The sequence below is a fragment of the Centroberyx affinis genome, unplaced genomic scaffold (genome assembly GCF_046629955.1).
Source record: "Centroberyx affinis isolate AG114_WGS23_722 - 3 ecotype Tasmania unplaced genomic scaffold, CSIRO-AGI_Caff_v1 ptg002132l_1, whole genome shotgun sequence".
In the NCBI taxonomy this organism is placed as follows: Eukaryota; Metazoa; Chordata; class Actinopteri; order Beryciformes; family Berycidae; genus Centroberyx; species Centroberyx affinis.
The window spans coordinates 317589-335300 of NW_027280453.1; the positions used below are offsets into that span (position 1 = coordinate 317589).

Below are 17712 nucleotides of genomic sequence, written 5' to 3' on the forward strand. Positions count from 1 at the left end.
CTTATATACATAGAGGGTGGCTAAGCAGGAAATTCAAGACGGTTATCATTGTAAACAATCACATCTCAGCTCTACTTTTCTATGCTTGTGTGATAACGCCCTGTACACGTTCAAAACATATTCAGAAAGCATTATCATCCTCTAATCTACACAGATGGGTGTAGTCTATACACAGAAACATGCTTATGACTGTTAACTGAGTAGCAATCATGAGTGGACTCAAACAAAAACATCAGACAATTAAAAATAAAATACATCTTTATTATGGTATTAATCCTTCACTTTTAAAAAATCTATCATATTTACAGTACACCATAAAGAACAGCAATACATGATGTGTACATAGCATGTATATAATACTTATTTGACTCTTACATGAAGAATCATTTGAGTAAGAAAAGGAACAAATATATTCAGTATGGCGTGTGCCTGAAAGTGACTGGGAAAAACGTAGCAGCAGGAAAAGGTCCTTCAGAACACTAGATGCAGTTAGACATTAAACAATGGCCTATTATATCAGCAAAACATGAAAGGATGACAATATTAAACTTATCGGTACTTACCTGCATGTGACACATTAACAGACACAGTCTAACCTTTGAATGCCATTATTATTGATAAGTTATCTGCTTTGGACAGACAACCAGCTAAACGGCTGTGCTGGTTCCAAACAGTATGAAAGATAATAAAATGCATACATGGTTGACAAAGCACCCAATGACAACATAAATTTTGTTAAGACAATAACAGAGCTTGTCATGAACCGAGATATCCAGTCTGCCCTGATATTTGGCTCGATCATACGGCTGCAACAATTACTAATACAAAAATAGATTTAGTTTAAATTTACATTGGCCTCGTGTCTTCTAGTTAGTTAGTATGGAAAACAGGACAGTTATGGAAATTTACCCCACTGAAGCAGGCTCTGATGCTTGAAGCAATTCTACAATGAGATATTGAGACACAGTCGCTCAGTTCCAGTTGAATGTTCGACCCACCAGCTCAAAGAACTTCTTGTTGGGTTCATGAAAGAACTGATAGAGTTTCTGGAGGATGGCAGGGGCAACATGAGGGTGAGCCCTGCCTTTTGAATCATGTAAACACCTCTCTCGCCCATGGTCTCTCAAACAGTAGAATCCCTTAGTCTTGTTAAAGTAAAAGTTTGAAGCGTTTATCTGGGGCTGCAGCCTCAGGAACCTCTCCACCCTCTTCATCTCGGGGAAGGGGTCCCTGATCAGCGCGTCCCCGTCCACAACGTGGATGCTGTCCAGGGGGAAGTAGTGCAACCAGTTCTGCATGTGGACGTAGTATAGGCTGCGATTGAGAGCTTTGTATCCCAGGTTGATCTCACCGTCCTTCACCAGCACCGACTCGATGGGCTGGTAGCGCTTGTGCTTCTGCAGGCGGTTGTAGAAGACCTGGGTGTAGTCCGACAGCACGCGCTCAGTGGGGTCTCTGAGGATGAGCAGCAGCTTGATGTCGGGGCTCATCTGATGGATGCGTTTGGGAACTTTGCTGGAGGTGAAGTAGGCCGGGGTCTTTTCCACCGTCAGCTGGTCGGGGAAGGCGTAGGGCATCTGGCTGAGGTACCAGGGCAAGCCTTTCTGAAAGTGGCTCTCCCAGTCAAAGAAGTGCACCTCGTTCTCGGCCGCCGCCACCGCGCTGTGCAGACTGAGCATCTCGATGAGCGCCCGCGTGCCGCCCTTCCTCACCCCGATGATTATGATCTTGGGAAGTTGCTGTAGGGTCCCGTTGGGGTGGCCGGTGGCCCCGGTGTCGTTGGGAGCCGCAGCGGATGCGGTGGGGGGCGAAGGGGGCCCCTCGTCAGCCGTCGGCCTGGAGGGGATGGGGGGGGACTGCATTGCAAAAAGCAGCAGCCCGAAGAGCAAGGCCGCCATGAGGGAGGTCCTGACCCTGAAGGATTTCAGCCTGGCGAAAGCACCAAAACTGTATCCCACATTGAAGGAACAGCTGCCCGAACACAATGGTCCAATTGAAAAGCAAAAAACTGCCTCTTCGCTGCCAGCAGCAGTAACTGCAAGGAAATAAAACAGTTATGATTGTAAGATACCTGGTGTGTATCTGGCAGAGAGACAGAACAGACAGGCTCTCTGGAAATACCTGCAAGTATATAATACAAACTACATAACAGAAAATGTCTGGTCTTTTAATTTAATTACAGTTCACAGTCTAAAAATTCGACTGTCATGACATAAATCTTTGATGGCAATGGAAAGGCACCCAACCAAAAGTGAACAACTTTGAGGAAGCAATATTCGCATGATAAAGCATTTAACAACAGTGATAAATATTAAGGTGAGTAAGCTCTAAACTCCATTCAGTAATCTCCATAAGGTAAGTTAAGCTACAGCTCAAAGAAAAACAATTCTACTGTCAGAACAGTATTAGTCTACATTTTATTTAATGTAACTTATGTAACTGGCACTACTACAATGCAATTAATTTATACTGTATCATATCCGCTCATAACACCTTTATACGGTGTATATACTCGAGGCTGAGTTTAGCTGGTTTGATCCTCTACTACATTGCTGGTTACCATGCCATAAAAGTAGGAATAAATAGATTTTTTTTTTTTACTGTAAACACTTAGCTGATAAAAAGTGTACAATACTGAATCTGAGCTGTCAACATCATATGCTAATAGAGGGAATTATGCGGGACGTGTAGTAAATACATTGCAAATTAAAGAATAGACAACATGTAATACACTTTGGTGTTATTTGGGACAGAGGGACAGAAAATTTAAAATATAGTCCTAACACGCGCACGCACAGACACGCACAGATGGCATGCATGTTTTGCGCCTGTTTATGTTATTCCACATTTTTTCCACATGCCAGTAAAATGCATGTGTTAGTTTGCTTGGTTACCTTGCTGTCCGCGTTTACCAATAAATGCGTAAAGTGCCGTAAGATCGCTTACCTTTGAACTATAATCGTCCCATCGACACAGAATTCATTTCTTGCACGTTTGTTCTGCCTCTGTAAGATAGGACCCGTACTTCCAAACCAGCAGGTATTATGATCCGGCTGTGTAGCGTCTCCGTCGTCTGTTCCGTGCTCACAAAACTCGCCTCCAGCCGGGGAACAACTTCACCGGAGCGCCTCCTCTGTGTTATGTTGGCAACCCGGACGATTCCCCGGATTTTTGAGTGTCAGCTGTTGGGAGCCCACGCCTACATTACGTGCGCAGGACCACTCCCCCTCTGACTCACTTTGTTGTAATGTTACGGTATTTGACAGAGGTAACGCTCCCGGTGTGGTGGTGTGATGCAGAGGAGGAACTGTGAGTGTTGCCCCGAAACGGACCAACTCACATGATCCAGGTATGGGACTGGTCATGTTTCTAACATGTGTAGCATTTGGCACAGGACGAGACAGTGGGGTTATATTGTGATGTGGTTATATATAACACAGGCAGAAAATTGCTCTACTCTCTCTGTAGGTATTTTTTGCAGCAATAGCTCAAATCACATAGCCTACTACTTACCGAGAAGCCTGAAGTATTAAAATCAAGGAGTGTGAGTTGCTCTATACAGAAATTTGTTGCCCATAGAGAGCCTGCCCCTTCTCAGGATTTGGATTGAAAAAGGCTATTCAGTGGAGACTACAGGAGTTCTCCCCTGACTCCTGGTGTGGGTAGCTTTCAGGGGAAATCAATGAAAGAGACAGACCGGTTATTCATCCCTCTCTTTCTTTCTCTCTTTTGTCCACGGTGCAAGTGTATCTGTGGGTAGTCGCCTGGTCCAAGTTGCACAGTCTCACCACCTGTTGAGTTAAATTTTTTGAGAAATTTACAAATGCTTCCTACCGGTTCAAAAAACAACCGTCCAAAATGTCACTTGAATACATTTCAGATTTACTGCTGCTGAATCTAAAGACTGTAGTATTTCACAATTTCCTCTGAGTCGCCTGTGAGTACACATTGAGAGTGGGAAAGTTTATATTCGAGAGTGACTTCTCACATGTGATGATGACTAACTGTAAGTGACACATTGCTAAAGCGGATTATCTTGCCAGTTGGCACAGTGTCACTTTTGCCCTACCTAGAACATTACGTTTGAAAAGAGGGAGTGATCCTGCTGGGTACAAACAGCAGAAGTTCATATGGAATTTGGCATCGGACTGAGTAATGATTTGACTCAATTGTCTTTTCATGGAAAGGTGAGGAAGGCAAGATGTGAGAATACCCACACACATCTGAGATTTGTGTGGGCATGTTTTGGAAAAACATACTCAATTTCAGTTTGTTTTTTATTCAAATCTTTGTCCGTTGGAATCGGGCGGGAGAGCAAAGCGTATTTCCCATGCTGATGTTATGCCTGAAGCGTGGATGGCTTAAGGGCTTTGCAATTGAATATGGATGTATCTGATTTTACCCATGTTGCGAAAATTTCTGCTGTGTTGGTTTTTTACGTAGAGGCCATTATACACATTAAAGCGGCACTCTACATGTACCAAAGGCCTACAGGCTGGAGGCTTGGTGCCGTAGTAAAAGGTCACGTCTAAAGTACGGATCAAACCCACATCCATTTCCTATGGAGAATGCAGATGTGTGTACTTTGGCATTTCAGCGTACACATTTTAAGTGCTGATATGGCCAACGCTTTTCCTTTCCTGCATTGATTTTTATGTGCAGGTTAGTAATCCTCAGGTTTTTCCCCCCTCCTCCTCCCTCCTAGAAGTGTGGATTCAGCGGAGTTGTGGATCCAACCGGTACAATATAATCCTACTTTGAGGATCATCAAAATCGTCCATCCACATTATCATTACAATGGCACATATTCACGGACCATAAATATGCCTCAGTGCCACTCCATTGGTTTGCCCTCAGGTCTAAATAGTGAAACAGTGTGAAATAACAACAATTAACTCCTCCACGGTTGTCAATTGGTTTGATAGCAGGTGTGTATTAGAGTTATATATAAGCATGGTGTCACCACGACATTAAATTTTTAAAATGTGAGACCCCCAAACTCAGGTGAAATGCAGCACTTTGCCTTGTAAGTAGCTTTTCTGAAGATGAAGCCACTGCAACACGTGTTGACAGCGAGTTAAACCGCATAAAGTATTAGAAACAGGTTTATCTGGCCCTGCAACGCATAACAGATTCAAAACAGGTCCTCGGATTGTTATGAGTAAATATAATTTGCGTGCCCTGTGCAGCTCGCTGTGATAATAATCAGCCTCACGACGAGGAGTGTGTAAATACAGTAAAATGGAAAAAAACATGTTCACGTATGGTTTTGCCTGCTCACACAAAAAACATTTAACACACCAACGCCACTCCTGTCTCATCATTTTGCAGGAGATGCTCAATACAGCGCTGGAGTCTGGTAAATGATCCTTGTAGACAGCCATGCACACTCGTATAAAATGCGAGTCTAGGAAGAGAAAATAATGTTTGCGTAGTCTCAGGAGTAAATATACAATTAACACAGAATTGTATATTCATATTCAGGCTATCAAGCCATTGCTGTGTAACTTATCATTATGCAGAAGCCAGGGTCTACGCTTGGACAATAACAAATACATTTATGCCAGCTTCGTGCTCCAGATATTCCTGTTGAGGAAAGTAGTTTGTTGATTATCTTTTTCATAGGGCACTGAGGTAGGGCTTATGTAAGTATTTAAATATACCCGTAGGCTCTGTAACTGGTGTAACATTAAGCTATTTTACACTTCAGATTCCTTTCCCTCCTTTTTTCTCGCTAAAACATTCATGTTTCTTATTATTAGCTTTTGATACAGCACATAGCTATGTGTTACCGCCCTCAGGCTACAAATGGTAATATTGTTCGACTTCCATTCTCCAGATGAATATTCTTATTTATGAGTTTTGAAATTAGAATTTCTTTTAATACTCACTAAGTTCCATGTTATTTTTGTTTATTTGTGAAGGGGAAACATATTACGGTTCTTTGTTATTCAAAACACCTAAGGAGAGTGTATTTCTCCTCAATGGCTATTATGTCTATCACCTAGTTTCACAGTTTAATTATATGGATCTTCACACCCCCACACCCACCCTCCGCTCATCGCAGGTCATCAGGCTTGTTCCAGCTTCAGCTATTTAATGAAACTCTATACTTTGTTCAAGCGGGTTCACTGTATGGGTCATTTCATTACTGCAATTATTTATGGTGCTACAATACTAGCTGATGGCATATGACAACACAAAATGAAGTTGTTGACCCGTTTGCATGTTTTTAATTGGACTACAGTGTTGTGAGTGTCCAAAACAGAAAGGTGTGTTCATGGAGGCTACATCAGGGAAATGCCTAGGGAAATATTAGCAAGTTAAATGCTACGAAATGCTATGAAATATTTGCAAGTTAAATGCTACTGACAAAGTTGTGCAAATTAGCACAAATGCATAGCAACAGTTAAAGTTATAAATCTGTCTTCTGCATTGATCCTGTTTACTAATCTGACAGAAACAAGGTAAACAAGATGTTTCTGATCAATCTTACAGGGAAACTTGCCATGCTCATTTAATGCCAATTTGAGTGACAGCTGCAATTTCCAGGATGGCTAGTTTCATATTGGAATAGATGTGCCCATGGTCTAGAAAAGCAATAGAGAAGTTGAACAGTTCAATCTGTCCAAATGAATTGCTGATGAGAGCTTCTCTGCAAAGCCAAAAACTGTTTGGTTAACGGCTTAATCCTTAGTTCAAACCTAACCAAATGGAGCCAAATCCCCTTTTTTCCCTTTAAAATTTGGTTGAGAGACTTCTCAATAAAAAAAGCTAAACATAAGTTTTAGATGTATTGACATTGAAAAGCTTATTCATGTTTGTATTGATTGTAAACAACGGAATTACACTGATCTGTATTTGAGTTGGCTGCTGTTTGTATTACAAAGTTGTAAAGTGGTTATCTAATATTTATAAGCCAAGCTTTTGAAGAGTTTATGCCCATAATTTACAAAATGCGCAACAAAAAAAGGACTTTAGCTGTCTTTCATTTTAATAACAATACTAGCATGATTCTGTATTGATCCCTGTAGGTAAACACTCTTTGCTTGCCCTCCACTGGGAGGTTCAACCACAGAGCAGCGACCCTACAGCTGGCTGAGAATCAGTGTCTTGCTCAAGGACACTTCAGCAGCGCAGATGTTTGCCGACACAGGGGAAACCTGGGTCTTCTGGATGAACTGTGATCTCCCTCACTGTGCCACCCTTCTGCCCTAGGGAGAGTCAGAGAGGGAAAAAATGAAAGAATACTAGTGTAATTGTAATTTCAGTGTAGCTTCACTCTAGCAGGTCAAGAAGATGCTCGTGACAGAGTTCGGCCTATTTATAAAACTGAATGGAAAACATTGTAAATATGGTTGTAAGGAAGGAGAATAGCAATGAAGAACCAGAAAAGTAGACAGATTGAGATAGAGAGGAGAGGAATTACATTAGAGTTAAATTAGTGGGTTAGTAGGATAAAGTAATAAAGAGATGTTTCCATTCAACTATCAAGCCAATTGTAAGCAATCTGAAAAAATTAAATGTAGGAAGGTAGGTGTATCTTACTATATAAAAGTATAAAAAGTCTTCCTGAATGTAGAAATTAGCTGTTTAAGGACACACACAAATGAGAAAAATCTAAAGTCTTCACGCTACATCATTTAGTTTCCATTGCTATTTATCCCATACATTCTTGATCAACAAAAAACTTTGCACCAAGCGAACATAACAACTTTTTCTCAATATTGCGGAAGTGGCATCAAATGGATCTGCCGTTTCCCGTCAGCCTTTATAAGTCAGTGTATCGTAATGGGAGAAATCCCAGCTGTTGGTGGATAAAGAGAGATGGGGCTGTTCGGGCAAGTTTGTCAGGCCCAGACCTGCTCCGTGACGTGACGCCACATTGTTTTCTTCATGGGAAAGCAACTGTGGCTTTACATGGGAAACTGGAGCGCATCAGTTGGCTATGACTCATCTTGGCTTCCATATGTACACATCCAGGTGTTCGGAGAGTACAGATAACCTGCTCGCAACGTTGCCAGTCTCATTTTATACCTACCTACACTTACAAAGTTATTCATTCTCAACATATACAGTCTATTGGCAGGGAGGCTGCCAAATATGTAATAGTTGGCATGGCAAACATAATGACTAATAAACTATAGATTTAGTTTAGGCTTTGGTTGACAAATGTTCTAAAATATATGTAGTTATTGCTAACAATATATAGTATAGTTATAGCTTTTCATTTCACCCTTTGTGTATCTATACCAGTGATTCTCAACCCTTTTCAAGGACCCGTAATTTAATACACAATGGGGCCACAGACCCTCATTTGATGAGATTTTGTCTGAGAATGTTTTTATTGTCAGATACGATATGATATTTTGTCCAGAATTCCACGACTATCTGTGTTGTAGGTAGAGAGATAACAGTGAAACTAAGATCAGAACAGTCATTCTTCTACATTCTCTTATTGTGTTAACTTCTTGTAAATGAAATACTGTAGAAGTTTAACACTTCAATCAATTTGCTGGGGACCCCCTGGAACTCCCTCAAGGACACCTGGTGGTCCCCGGACCCCACGTTGAGAACCACTGATCTATACTAAGCAACGGCCTGGACTGATGGGTGGAGTCTCAACACTAAAATAGTTATTGCTCAAACTGGCTGAAAGAAATGTGATATCTCTTCCATCTTCATACATACATTCACACAAACACTTTATTGCGATATCTGAGAAGAGCAGGCTGTTTCACTTTATTCACTCTTTAGTTTATTTTATTCACAGGATAATACAGTATCTGCATTACTATTTTATCTCCTCAGGCAAATCATTACCGATGAAGCAAATAGATCACTGACTTGAAATCAAATGAGTTGAAACAAATAAGCCTCTTTGTTTGTCTACATTTATACACAAAGGGGAATAGAGAACAGTTGTTCTTTTACAGTAAACATCATTATCAGTCACAAGCTGAAGTGCTGTGGGTAGGACCAGTTCCTTTTTCGACAGATATACAATTCTACAGCATGATGAAGGATTACTTTATATAAGCGGCAGTAAAGGCCAAAGTTAAGAAAAACCTCTCTTTATCGGTAATTACTGTAGAATTTGGCGCCTGTGCCAGGTGCAAATCCTTGGAAATGGCCTTCATTACGGAGAAGCCTGCAAACCGTGGCTAAGAAGTGAGGATAATGACAGTCTGGGATCAACCCTCCCTTCCAACTCTCTCCTCCTCTTCCTCCACCCCGCCTCTCCCTCCCCCCTCGCCTTCCCATCCTTCCTCTTTTAAAAGAGGCTCTTCTCTCAGACAATGCGAGAGCTTGCCGAAGGGGGTTTTGATCATCCTGTGATGCTCCGCTGTGTGACAGGCCTCAGACACAGATATTTAGTTTCCCACTCAAAGAACCTCAACTCAGGAGATTAGTGGGAAAAGTTCTGACACATATTTTACTATACTGCAACCAGCCCTTACCTCTATCTCCACCTCAAAAAGGAGCTGGATGCTGGGATGTGTTTGCATGTGCATGTGACTGCATGCTTTTGTCTCTCTCTCTGTGTGTGTGTGTGTGTGTGTGTGTGTTGTGTACATGCATCTTTTTTGTTGAATGTTTTTCATCTTCTCTCATTTTTTTGCTGGTACTTACTTTTTCCCCCCTCTCAAAGTCAGGCCAAGGTTTACCATGATGTCTGAATCTGCTAGCTTTGCCCATTTGAAAGCAAGTTTTCAAGCAAATGAAAAGGAGGATTAGTCGCTATTTGCAGTGGAAAATGTTTTTGAAAATATCCACTTGAACTCATTTTTTTCCCCAATCACAAAAAAATAAATACAATCCGAATAATACTTCTTGCATCTGTGCACTCAGTGATCCTGAAAGCAATGAAACATTGATTTTCTATCTCATATCCACATCAGTTAATTGAGTATATGACATGTTGATGAGAAAAACAAAATCATTAACATTAAAATCTCATAGTGGATGTAAAAGAAGAGCCTGTGCCATGATAATTAAAAGTGTAGGTGTTGCTTTTTAGCGAGAGAATATTTGAACAGTTTTGTTACAAAATAATTAATCCACCTTTTGGAAAACAATAAAAAACTGACAACAAATTGTTTGAAAGCACTAAACTAAAACAAATTATGGTACCTTTTAAAGGATACTAGGCACCTGAATTCCTTGGTTGAGAAGACTGGATGCTCTATATTTTATATTTGATCAAGTTAAGGATGGTTACACATCATTCCTGAGAAGAACTCCTGTTTACAGACATTGTAAATGCCTGATGACATGACCTGACCTGCCAGGCCGAAACCAGAGCAGACGTTGAACTCCTGGAGTCAGATGTTCAAGTTTAATTAGGTTGTTTGTGGAAAAACGTGGAACACATCGCTTCTACCGTATCATTAAAGAATTAGAATCATCTTTCTTCTCTCTTTTACACTTTATTCATGCAGGTTAGTCCCATTGAGATCAAAGATCCCCTTTATAAAGAAGACTTGGCCAAGAAAGCAGCCGCAGGACACTGAGTCAGACTGAAGAACAATAGAAAAGATCATGTGGAATTTAACACACACACCTCAAACTGGTATTCCATTAAATTTCAGATGGCATGGCCAAATGAACAAATAAAGAGTTTTAAAATGAGATGCCAACTCCGGCGAAATGATTGCTCGCAGTAGAACTCACTATTGCGTATTCTACATGTTATTTGCATCATTTGCTTATAAAATATTCAGAGAATGTAATCAGCTCTGTTTTTCACGTGTTGAGCAATGAACATCAGGTAGCAGTTTTTGTTCTGAAATGGAAATATAGCATTTTGAAATGAAACCCAGAAAACAATAACCCCCACTAAATAATAATCGCTGTGTATCAGGCGCATATATACAAAGTAATGACCATAAGCCAGTTTCCATTACATGACTTTACTGTTATCATCTGGGTCATCAAGACAGTTTCATTTGGTTATACTGAGTATTACATATGCTGTATATGTATACTGAGTATTTTCTGGTCTTGAGGATCTCAGTGGGGAAGAAGATGGCACTAACACTGCCAGGGTTAGAGGTTCAGTTCCTGTTGAGGCCAATCATGCTAAAAAAGAAAATGTCTACAGTCATGGTACTGTAAGGCAAAGGGAAAGTCTTCCACGTGAACATGCAATTCCTCCTTGATATTGATCCAACACAGATAGAGCAGGCTGCAGGGAGCTTTACCCAGATCCACCAATACGACAATCTGCTCTCAGGATCAATACTCCTGAACTTATCTTTCTTCTTCTCCTCCTTTCTTCTTTCTTTATTTCACGTGTATCAGTTCATCTGTTACTCCTACACACAATAGCAGACTGTGCCATGCTGTTGTTCCTGATGTGTATTTGTGTTTTTTGTGTGTGCAGAGTTTAATTTTAAACTAGTTATTTTGTCTCTGTTTTGTGGTGAGAGGTTAATTGAGTCTTGAATTGACTGAAACATTGACAGGAAGGTTGGTCAGTATGACAGAATGTTTGTTACATGCAAGTAAAGATGGATTTCCATTCTCTTGACTGTTTTGTGTACCTTCAATACCTTACACTTGATTAGTCATGTTCCACCTATCCATCAATCAATCAATCAGCTGATCCATCCATCCATCCATCCTTGAGCATAATTTCTGCTAGATAATTAAGTCTTTATCAGTGCAATCACTCAGGTCTGTGTGACAGTGAATGTGTTGACAACAGACGCTTATAGAGAGCATAAATCAGCGCAGTCCTGACATGTATTGATCGAGGGGAAAAGGTTACTTATCACAATAGCTATGTCTTTTCTCAGAACACAACATATAAACATTTTATACTTCACATGATGAAAGACACATTATTTTTTACTTTTTGGGTTACAACATCTCTACTTTACAGTAATGGCCGCAATTAATGCTCAAACTATTTGAGTCAGAGTATCTTAATTGAAAGGTATTGTCTTGCTATATTTTTGGGGTCCCAAGTAGCTCAATGGCTAGTAACAGCCAGGGTTGGAGGTTAGTTCACACTAATGCCACTCATGCTAAAATGTCTCCACATACAATGATGTAAAGCACTTTGGAGAAGTGTGTAAAGTTATGCTGACATCCTAGGAAAACAACATAGAACCATAAAAAGGGAGAAGTGATAGAAAACTCCATCCAGTTACTTTTTGCATAAAATGAGTGATAAAGTTTATAGCGACCAGTTCCAACACAAACGATCTGTTCCTATGATGCGCTTTGAAACTCCTCTTGCCTGGGAGCAAAAGATACAGTATTGCCTGAATGAACAAAAGACTGTTTCTGTGCACAAACGCAATGTTGCAGTCTGTTCAATGATGGATTATGGCCTTGAATTGTCAAAGATGTCTGTCAGCATGACATTTTATGGATTTGATGCAGTTGCAAACTGAAAGGGATCTTATGAACAGCTGAAGGTAAAACACCTTATTTCATGATGATTTATTTGAAGGGTGTAGGTGGATTGAAACTGCTAGGAAATGAGAGAGATGAGTGGAAAAACTCAGTAGCACCAGTATTTCAAAATGAGTTGAGTAGAAACTTAAGAAGCAGAACAGTGGGTCCAGTAGCAAACAACAAGATAGGGAAATATTCAGTACTACGTGGACGGCTTTAATAGAAACCTTCATCAGTCACAGGTTGACTTCTTTCTCAAGAACCAGTTATGCTTGTTTCAAAGAGCCATACTGTGTACCTTGAGGGGACGGGGCAGGAATAGCATGGTAAATTGGCCAAATCTTGGAGCAAATAGCGTTGCCACCAGTTACTGGTCCAGTGAGGCCACTTACAAAGGCCAGCTGTCATACAGAGGTGTGCTGAAAAAAGAGAGAAAATCAATGGCCATAATTGCTCCATAACAATCCAACGGTGGACATGGGGAGAGGGGACACGGTTCACAGCGGACACACACACACACACACACACACACACACACACACACATGAACTCGCTCGCAGTGTATTGCCAAGGTTTATATTTCTCCAGTTTTGTTTTTCTCCATACAACTTATCCAGTCCAACACAATCACTGCCTCTCCATACAACTGAAACCAACTGATTGAATAAATACAATTTCCCCTTAGGTTAAGTTAAAAGTTACTTTTACTTTGTTACCACAGCTTGTGTTAATTTTTCACAGCCGTCGGTGCCACCAGTCACCCTGATTTACTTAGGAGCCAAAAGAAGTGGTATCCTAGCAACAGAAGCAGATATCCGTTAACTTTGTTTGTTCTGCCACACAGTCTGTGCGTCTGTGTGTGCGTGTGTGCGCCCGCATGTGTTCTTTTGTGTATTGCGTGTGTGCACGTGTGTGTGTTTGAATGTCTGCATGCATGTGTGCTTTTGTGTGTGTGAGTTTCTCTATAGAAACTTACTTCCACAGAATCAGGGTGTTGTTAGAATGCAAACCAACATCTCACAACTGCCTGTAATGGCTCTGGATTTATTGGCATCCGGGAAAAAGCTGTTTACATAGTACCCTCCGCTGTTACCAATGGCCATGATAATGCTGTCAGACAAGGCTTAGTGAGCCCATTCTTCTGTCTCACCTCACTTGATAGTTTTTACCCTCTAACTTTTAAATGGGCTGCACAGTCCGGCGAGGTTAGTGTCCCTTCCCATACGAATAAACCTGCCCTTGATTTGGACTCTGGTGGAGGTCTTTATAGTAATCTTAAATATTTCTAATACAGTTGATTTAAATCCGCTGAGTAAGATCTCATTCACAACAACTGGATCTAATAAAGTGTAGAGAATGGATGGAAGAAGTCCAACAATCCCAGTGAGGGACACAGTGTGCCATTCATTGGATCAAATTGAATTACTGAACTACCCCCTTGGAACCTCTTACGCTTTCAGAGAGCTTCTCACATAACCGTCCTTCAAACATGATCTAGATTTGTACTGTTAGCATACAACTATACAAGACTGTTATAAATATCTGCATCTTGGGGACTTTTTATGTAGGATTGAGAAGTATTAGAGGTAGCGAGCCTGTCATTATTGCAAAATAAACCATGAGGTACTTTACACCAGGGTCTTAATAATAATAATTATAAACTGGCTCCCATGTGCATTATCCCTATTGTTACATGGCTACGTACCAAATACATTAACCATTTGACAGAAATTATTGATTTAAAATTATTTTATTACAAGCCAAACTAATGTACAATCTTCCACCGTAAAAATAGTTCAGCAGGACTGAAACCATAGAAACGTATGTAGCTGGCGTCTATGGGCTTCACTGCAGCCATAGCAGTCCATTATAAGATTGCCGTTCAGCCTTTAATCAGTAAAGTTAAGTAAATTAAAAGTAATATTGGGAAAATCGTCCTTGTTTCTAACCTCAATTAGCTGAGTGTTTGTCTGCAGTAACCAAAGAAGTCTTTTTGGCACAAGGGATCACTAGTTAACAGATTTTGACACAAAATCTGTCTCCCATTCATTGTCCACAGAGCAGCTCCAGATTTCATCACTTCTTAAATTGAGCGGTGTTCCTCTTTAAAGATGATTCTTTGATAAAGATGTTAACACATTGGGAAAATAGCCAGCAGGCATTTCTGTTTCACTGGGACCAATCACGTGTCTCTACCTCCAGTGCCTCTCTACTCTGATTCCCCTTCCCCATCATTGAGTTTGTCCTCATAATTGAAACTGTGTGGAGAAATGTGATTTCTGATAAAGTTAATCTTCACAGTGATTAAGCTCCTATAATCTCGTAGATAGAGGGGATCACATGTTTCATTGCCTGAGATAATGGGCTGCTTACAGGAGAAGCCCACTCTTTTTTTTTTTTCCTCAAACACACACACACACACACATAAACATCCATGGTTATCTCACTTAAAATGGAGCAAGGCATACCTAGTAGGACTGCTAACATCTGTTCTTGTTAAATTGCAAAGAAGTTTTATTGATCTTGTATGGGGGCCACATTCCTTCGCAATTTACTGCTGCTGGAGGAAAAGGCAGAGGGGGTGGGGCTTTCAAAAGAGGATCACTAGTTCAGGTAGTTAATGCCCACAGTCTCTTTTTTCCCCTTAAATCTACCAGGAGGGGTATGCGAAGGGAATTCAAATGAAACTGGACTCCTGCCTCCTCTATAGTCCAGTCAGCAAGGTCTGGGAGCTTTGTGTGATTTAAGGAGGATTGTGCAAGGGCCAAATTGGCTGCAGATGGGTAGGGGGTCTGCAGCTTCATAACCTCACAGCTTATATGTATGGATTATCTGAGGTAAGAGCGCCATAAATTACGCATGGGAGCTTTCTTATACTCTGACCTGGCAACCCCAACCTGGCTGGTTGAAATGCTATAGCTCGAGGAGCCGGTGGTTTCAATTAAGGAATGCTGGCCTGGTGATATCATTCTTCCAGCACAGGCTTCATATCTGATGCCTAAATGGGACCAATGCATCTGAAGTAGTTGCTTCATTTGAGTTAAGCTTTTGGTTGATGTGTTTTGGCTTCTAGCTCCCGTTCCTGTCATGATAACGTGCTGCTGACATTCTTAAAGGTGCAGCAATGCAGTGGCTCAAGTATTTCTCCACCTATTACTTATTATTTTCTGCATGAATATACATACATACGGCATATATAAATACACTGCCTGTCAAAAGTTTGGGGACACCTTGCCTTTTCTAAATTTTCAAAGTACTATTTGATTTCTCTGTTATTTTCAATTAAGAAGTAAGGGGGAAAAAATGCCTACAATGCCTTTGTTAACATAAAATAGCTATTTACTAATACTATAGCTATTTACTAATACTTTGGATATATTTATTCAATACTCAGCTTCATGTTCATCAAAGTGTCTTCTTTGGTACGAAGAGAAGGTTTTTCATGGCAGAGTCTCTGAGGAACACCCGGAAAAACTGACATGAAGGAAGTGGGTGCAGCAGTTCCAGCTGCTAAGGGAGGTTTTTTTTTAGTTTAATTGTTTTAGTGTTATCATCAAAAATATTTGCATGTATGATTTTTTTTTTCTCACACTAAACCTAGTTGCAAAGTGTCAAAGAAAACACGCTTATTTATGAAACATTTTCAAAAGCCAGTTGTCCTCAAACTTTTGATGGGCAGTGTATACATTTTGTTTTTTAGCAAATCACATTACTTGGGTATAAGTGGAGTGCCCAGGGTATCATTGAGTCCTGCTTGGCTGCATTTCAATCACACCGTTTCCCACCCAAGATAAAGACTAAAGCAGAACAACACGGGCCTCATTTTGACAAACAGTGAATCTTATCAGTCAGTTTGAGAGATGGTGCCAGGCAGCCCATGTTCCTAGCCTGAACAGGGCACTGGCAATAAATCACTGGATTCTTCCACGCTGTTGGAGTCTGAACATGCCAGGAAACAGTTGTTTCCTCAAATTCTCCCCAGTCTAATGCAGGGAGGACAAACTCTCAACCACTGCCAACAGCTACACTTCATAACATACCATCAGGAGTTTATCGCAAAAGTTTAGTCGCAAAGAAAATATTTGCAGAACAGCAATGGGAAGGTTACTGCCTTGACACGCAAAAAATGGCAATAAAATTGAAAGCTCACAACAAAGTTTTTTTCTGTGTTCACAGGGTATTGCAGCAATATTTACTTTATTGAATTTTCTCAAGGTTAATTCAAAAAGCTTGTTTACCTCTACAGGCTATATTTTTCAAATACCTGACTGAGTTTAATTGTCACCTTGCGCTGAAGAGCATGTGATGAATTGGCAGAAATACCTCACATATTCACTTTATTTCTGCAAACACTTGAAAATATCATGAAAAAGATGAAAAGATTGATTCATTATGCGATCTTGAAACACACACCACAATTCAATCAGCAAAGTGCAGGGCAAAAGAAAACACACACAGTACAGTACGGCAAGTTTCAGCTGAAAGTGTTGCTCCGAGCTGACAGGTTTAAATTATATCATTTGCAGAAAATGCTACCACTGCCAAGATGCGATAGCTCCGGGCAAACATGTCAGATCAAACAGCCGGGTCAGAAATACAAAGTGTGAACGCGCGCAGTGCAACACCAGCTCAGGGTATCATCACCTCTAGTCACAGCTGAGTTCTGCTATCTCTGAATTCATTGAGGGAGACGTGCAAGCTGTTATGCACGGGGAAAACGATTTATAATGCTGAGTGTCCAAGCAGATTAGGATGATCTAAGAACATGGCGAGGCGGGGTAATGAGCGGAGCAAGCGGGATCTAATCCAACCTAACTAAAAGCTGTTGAATCCTCTGAGGAAGATAAAAGTTGCGACACCCCGGCCGTCGTCAGGAATTAATGATTACTTATTCGTGTATCTGCCAAACCAGACACCTCGGCTGTGCCAGTAATCACCAGCCGTTCCATCATGGATGTCGGCCTCTTTCATGGCTCACTGTTGAAACAGCATGATGCAGCGTCCGTCCACGTGTGACTGAGTGTGCATGTATGTGGAAAAGGCACATGCACGGCGGTAAATCACTATAATGCGCGTGTAGTGTGTTATTGATGTCACTGATGACGTCTCATCAGTGACAAACAAGGATGTGGTGTAACTTTAAGTTGGATTATGTCACGCTCTTTTCCCTAGAAAGTCAATGTTTGTGATTACTACACTACAGTGGAATGCACTGACATGCCCTCAACCTCTCCTTGTCTACAGCCACTAAATTAAAAAAATCTGCACTAGTCTGACACCCATACAGACCAGTGGCAGTAACAG

General features: G+C 40.8%; 1 protein-coding gene across 1 annotated transcript; it reads right to left on the reverse strand.

The window, feature by feature from the left end:
- Nucleotides 1-260: 260 nt before the first annotated feature.
- On the reverse strand, nt 261-3153 carry hs3st1 (heparan sulfate (glucosamine) 3-O-sulfotransferase 1). Its single transcript, XM_071531788.1, has 2 exons — nt 2947-3153; nt 261-2035 (listed from the first exon to the last, which is right to left on the reverse strand). The coding sequence occupies exon 2, from the start codon at nt 1896-1898 to the stop codon at nt 972-974; it is 927 nt and encodes a 308-aa protein (XP_071387889.1). The 5' UTR covers nt 1899-2035; nt 2947-3153; the 3' UTR covers nt 261-971.
- Nucleotides 3154-17712: the final 14559 nt, after the last annotated feature.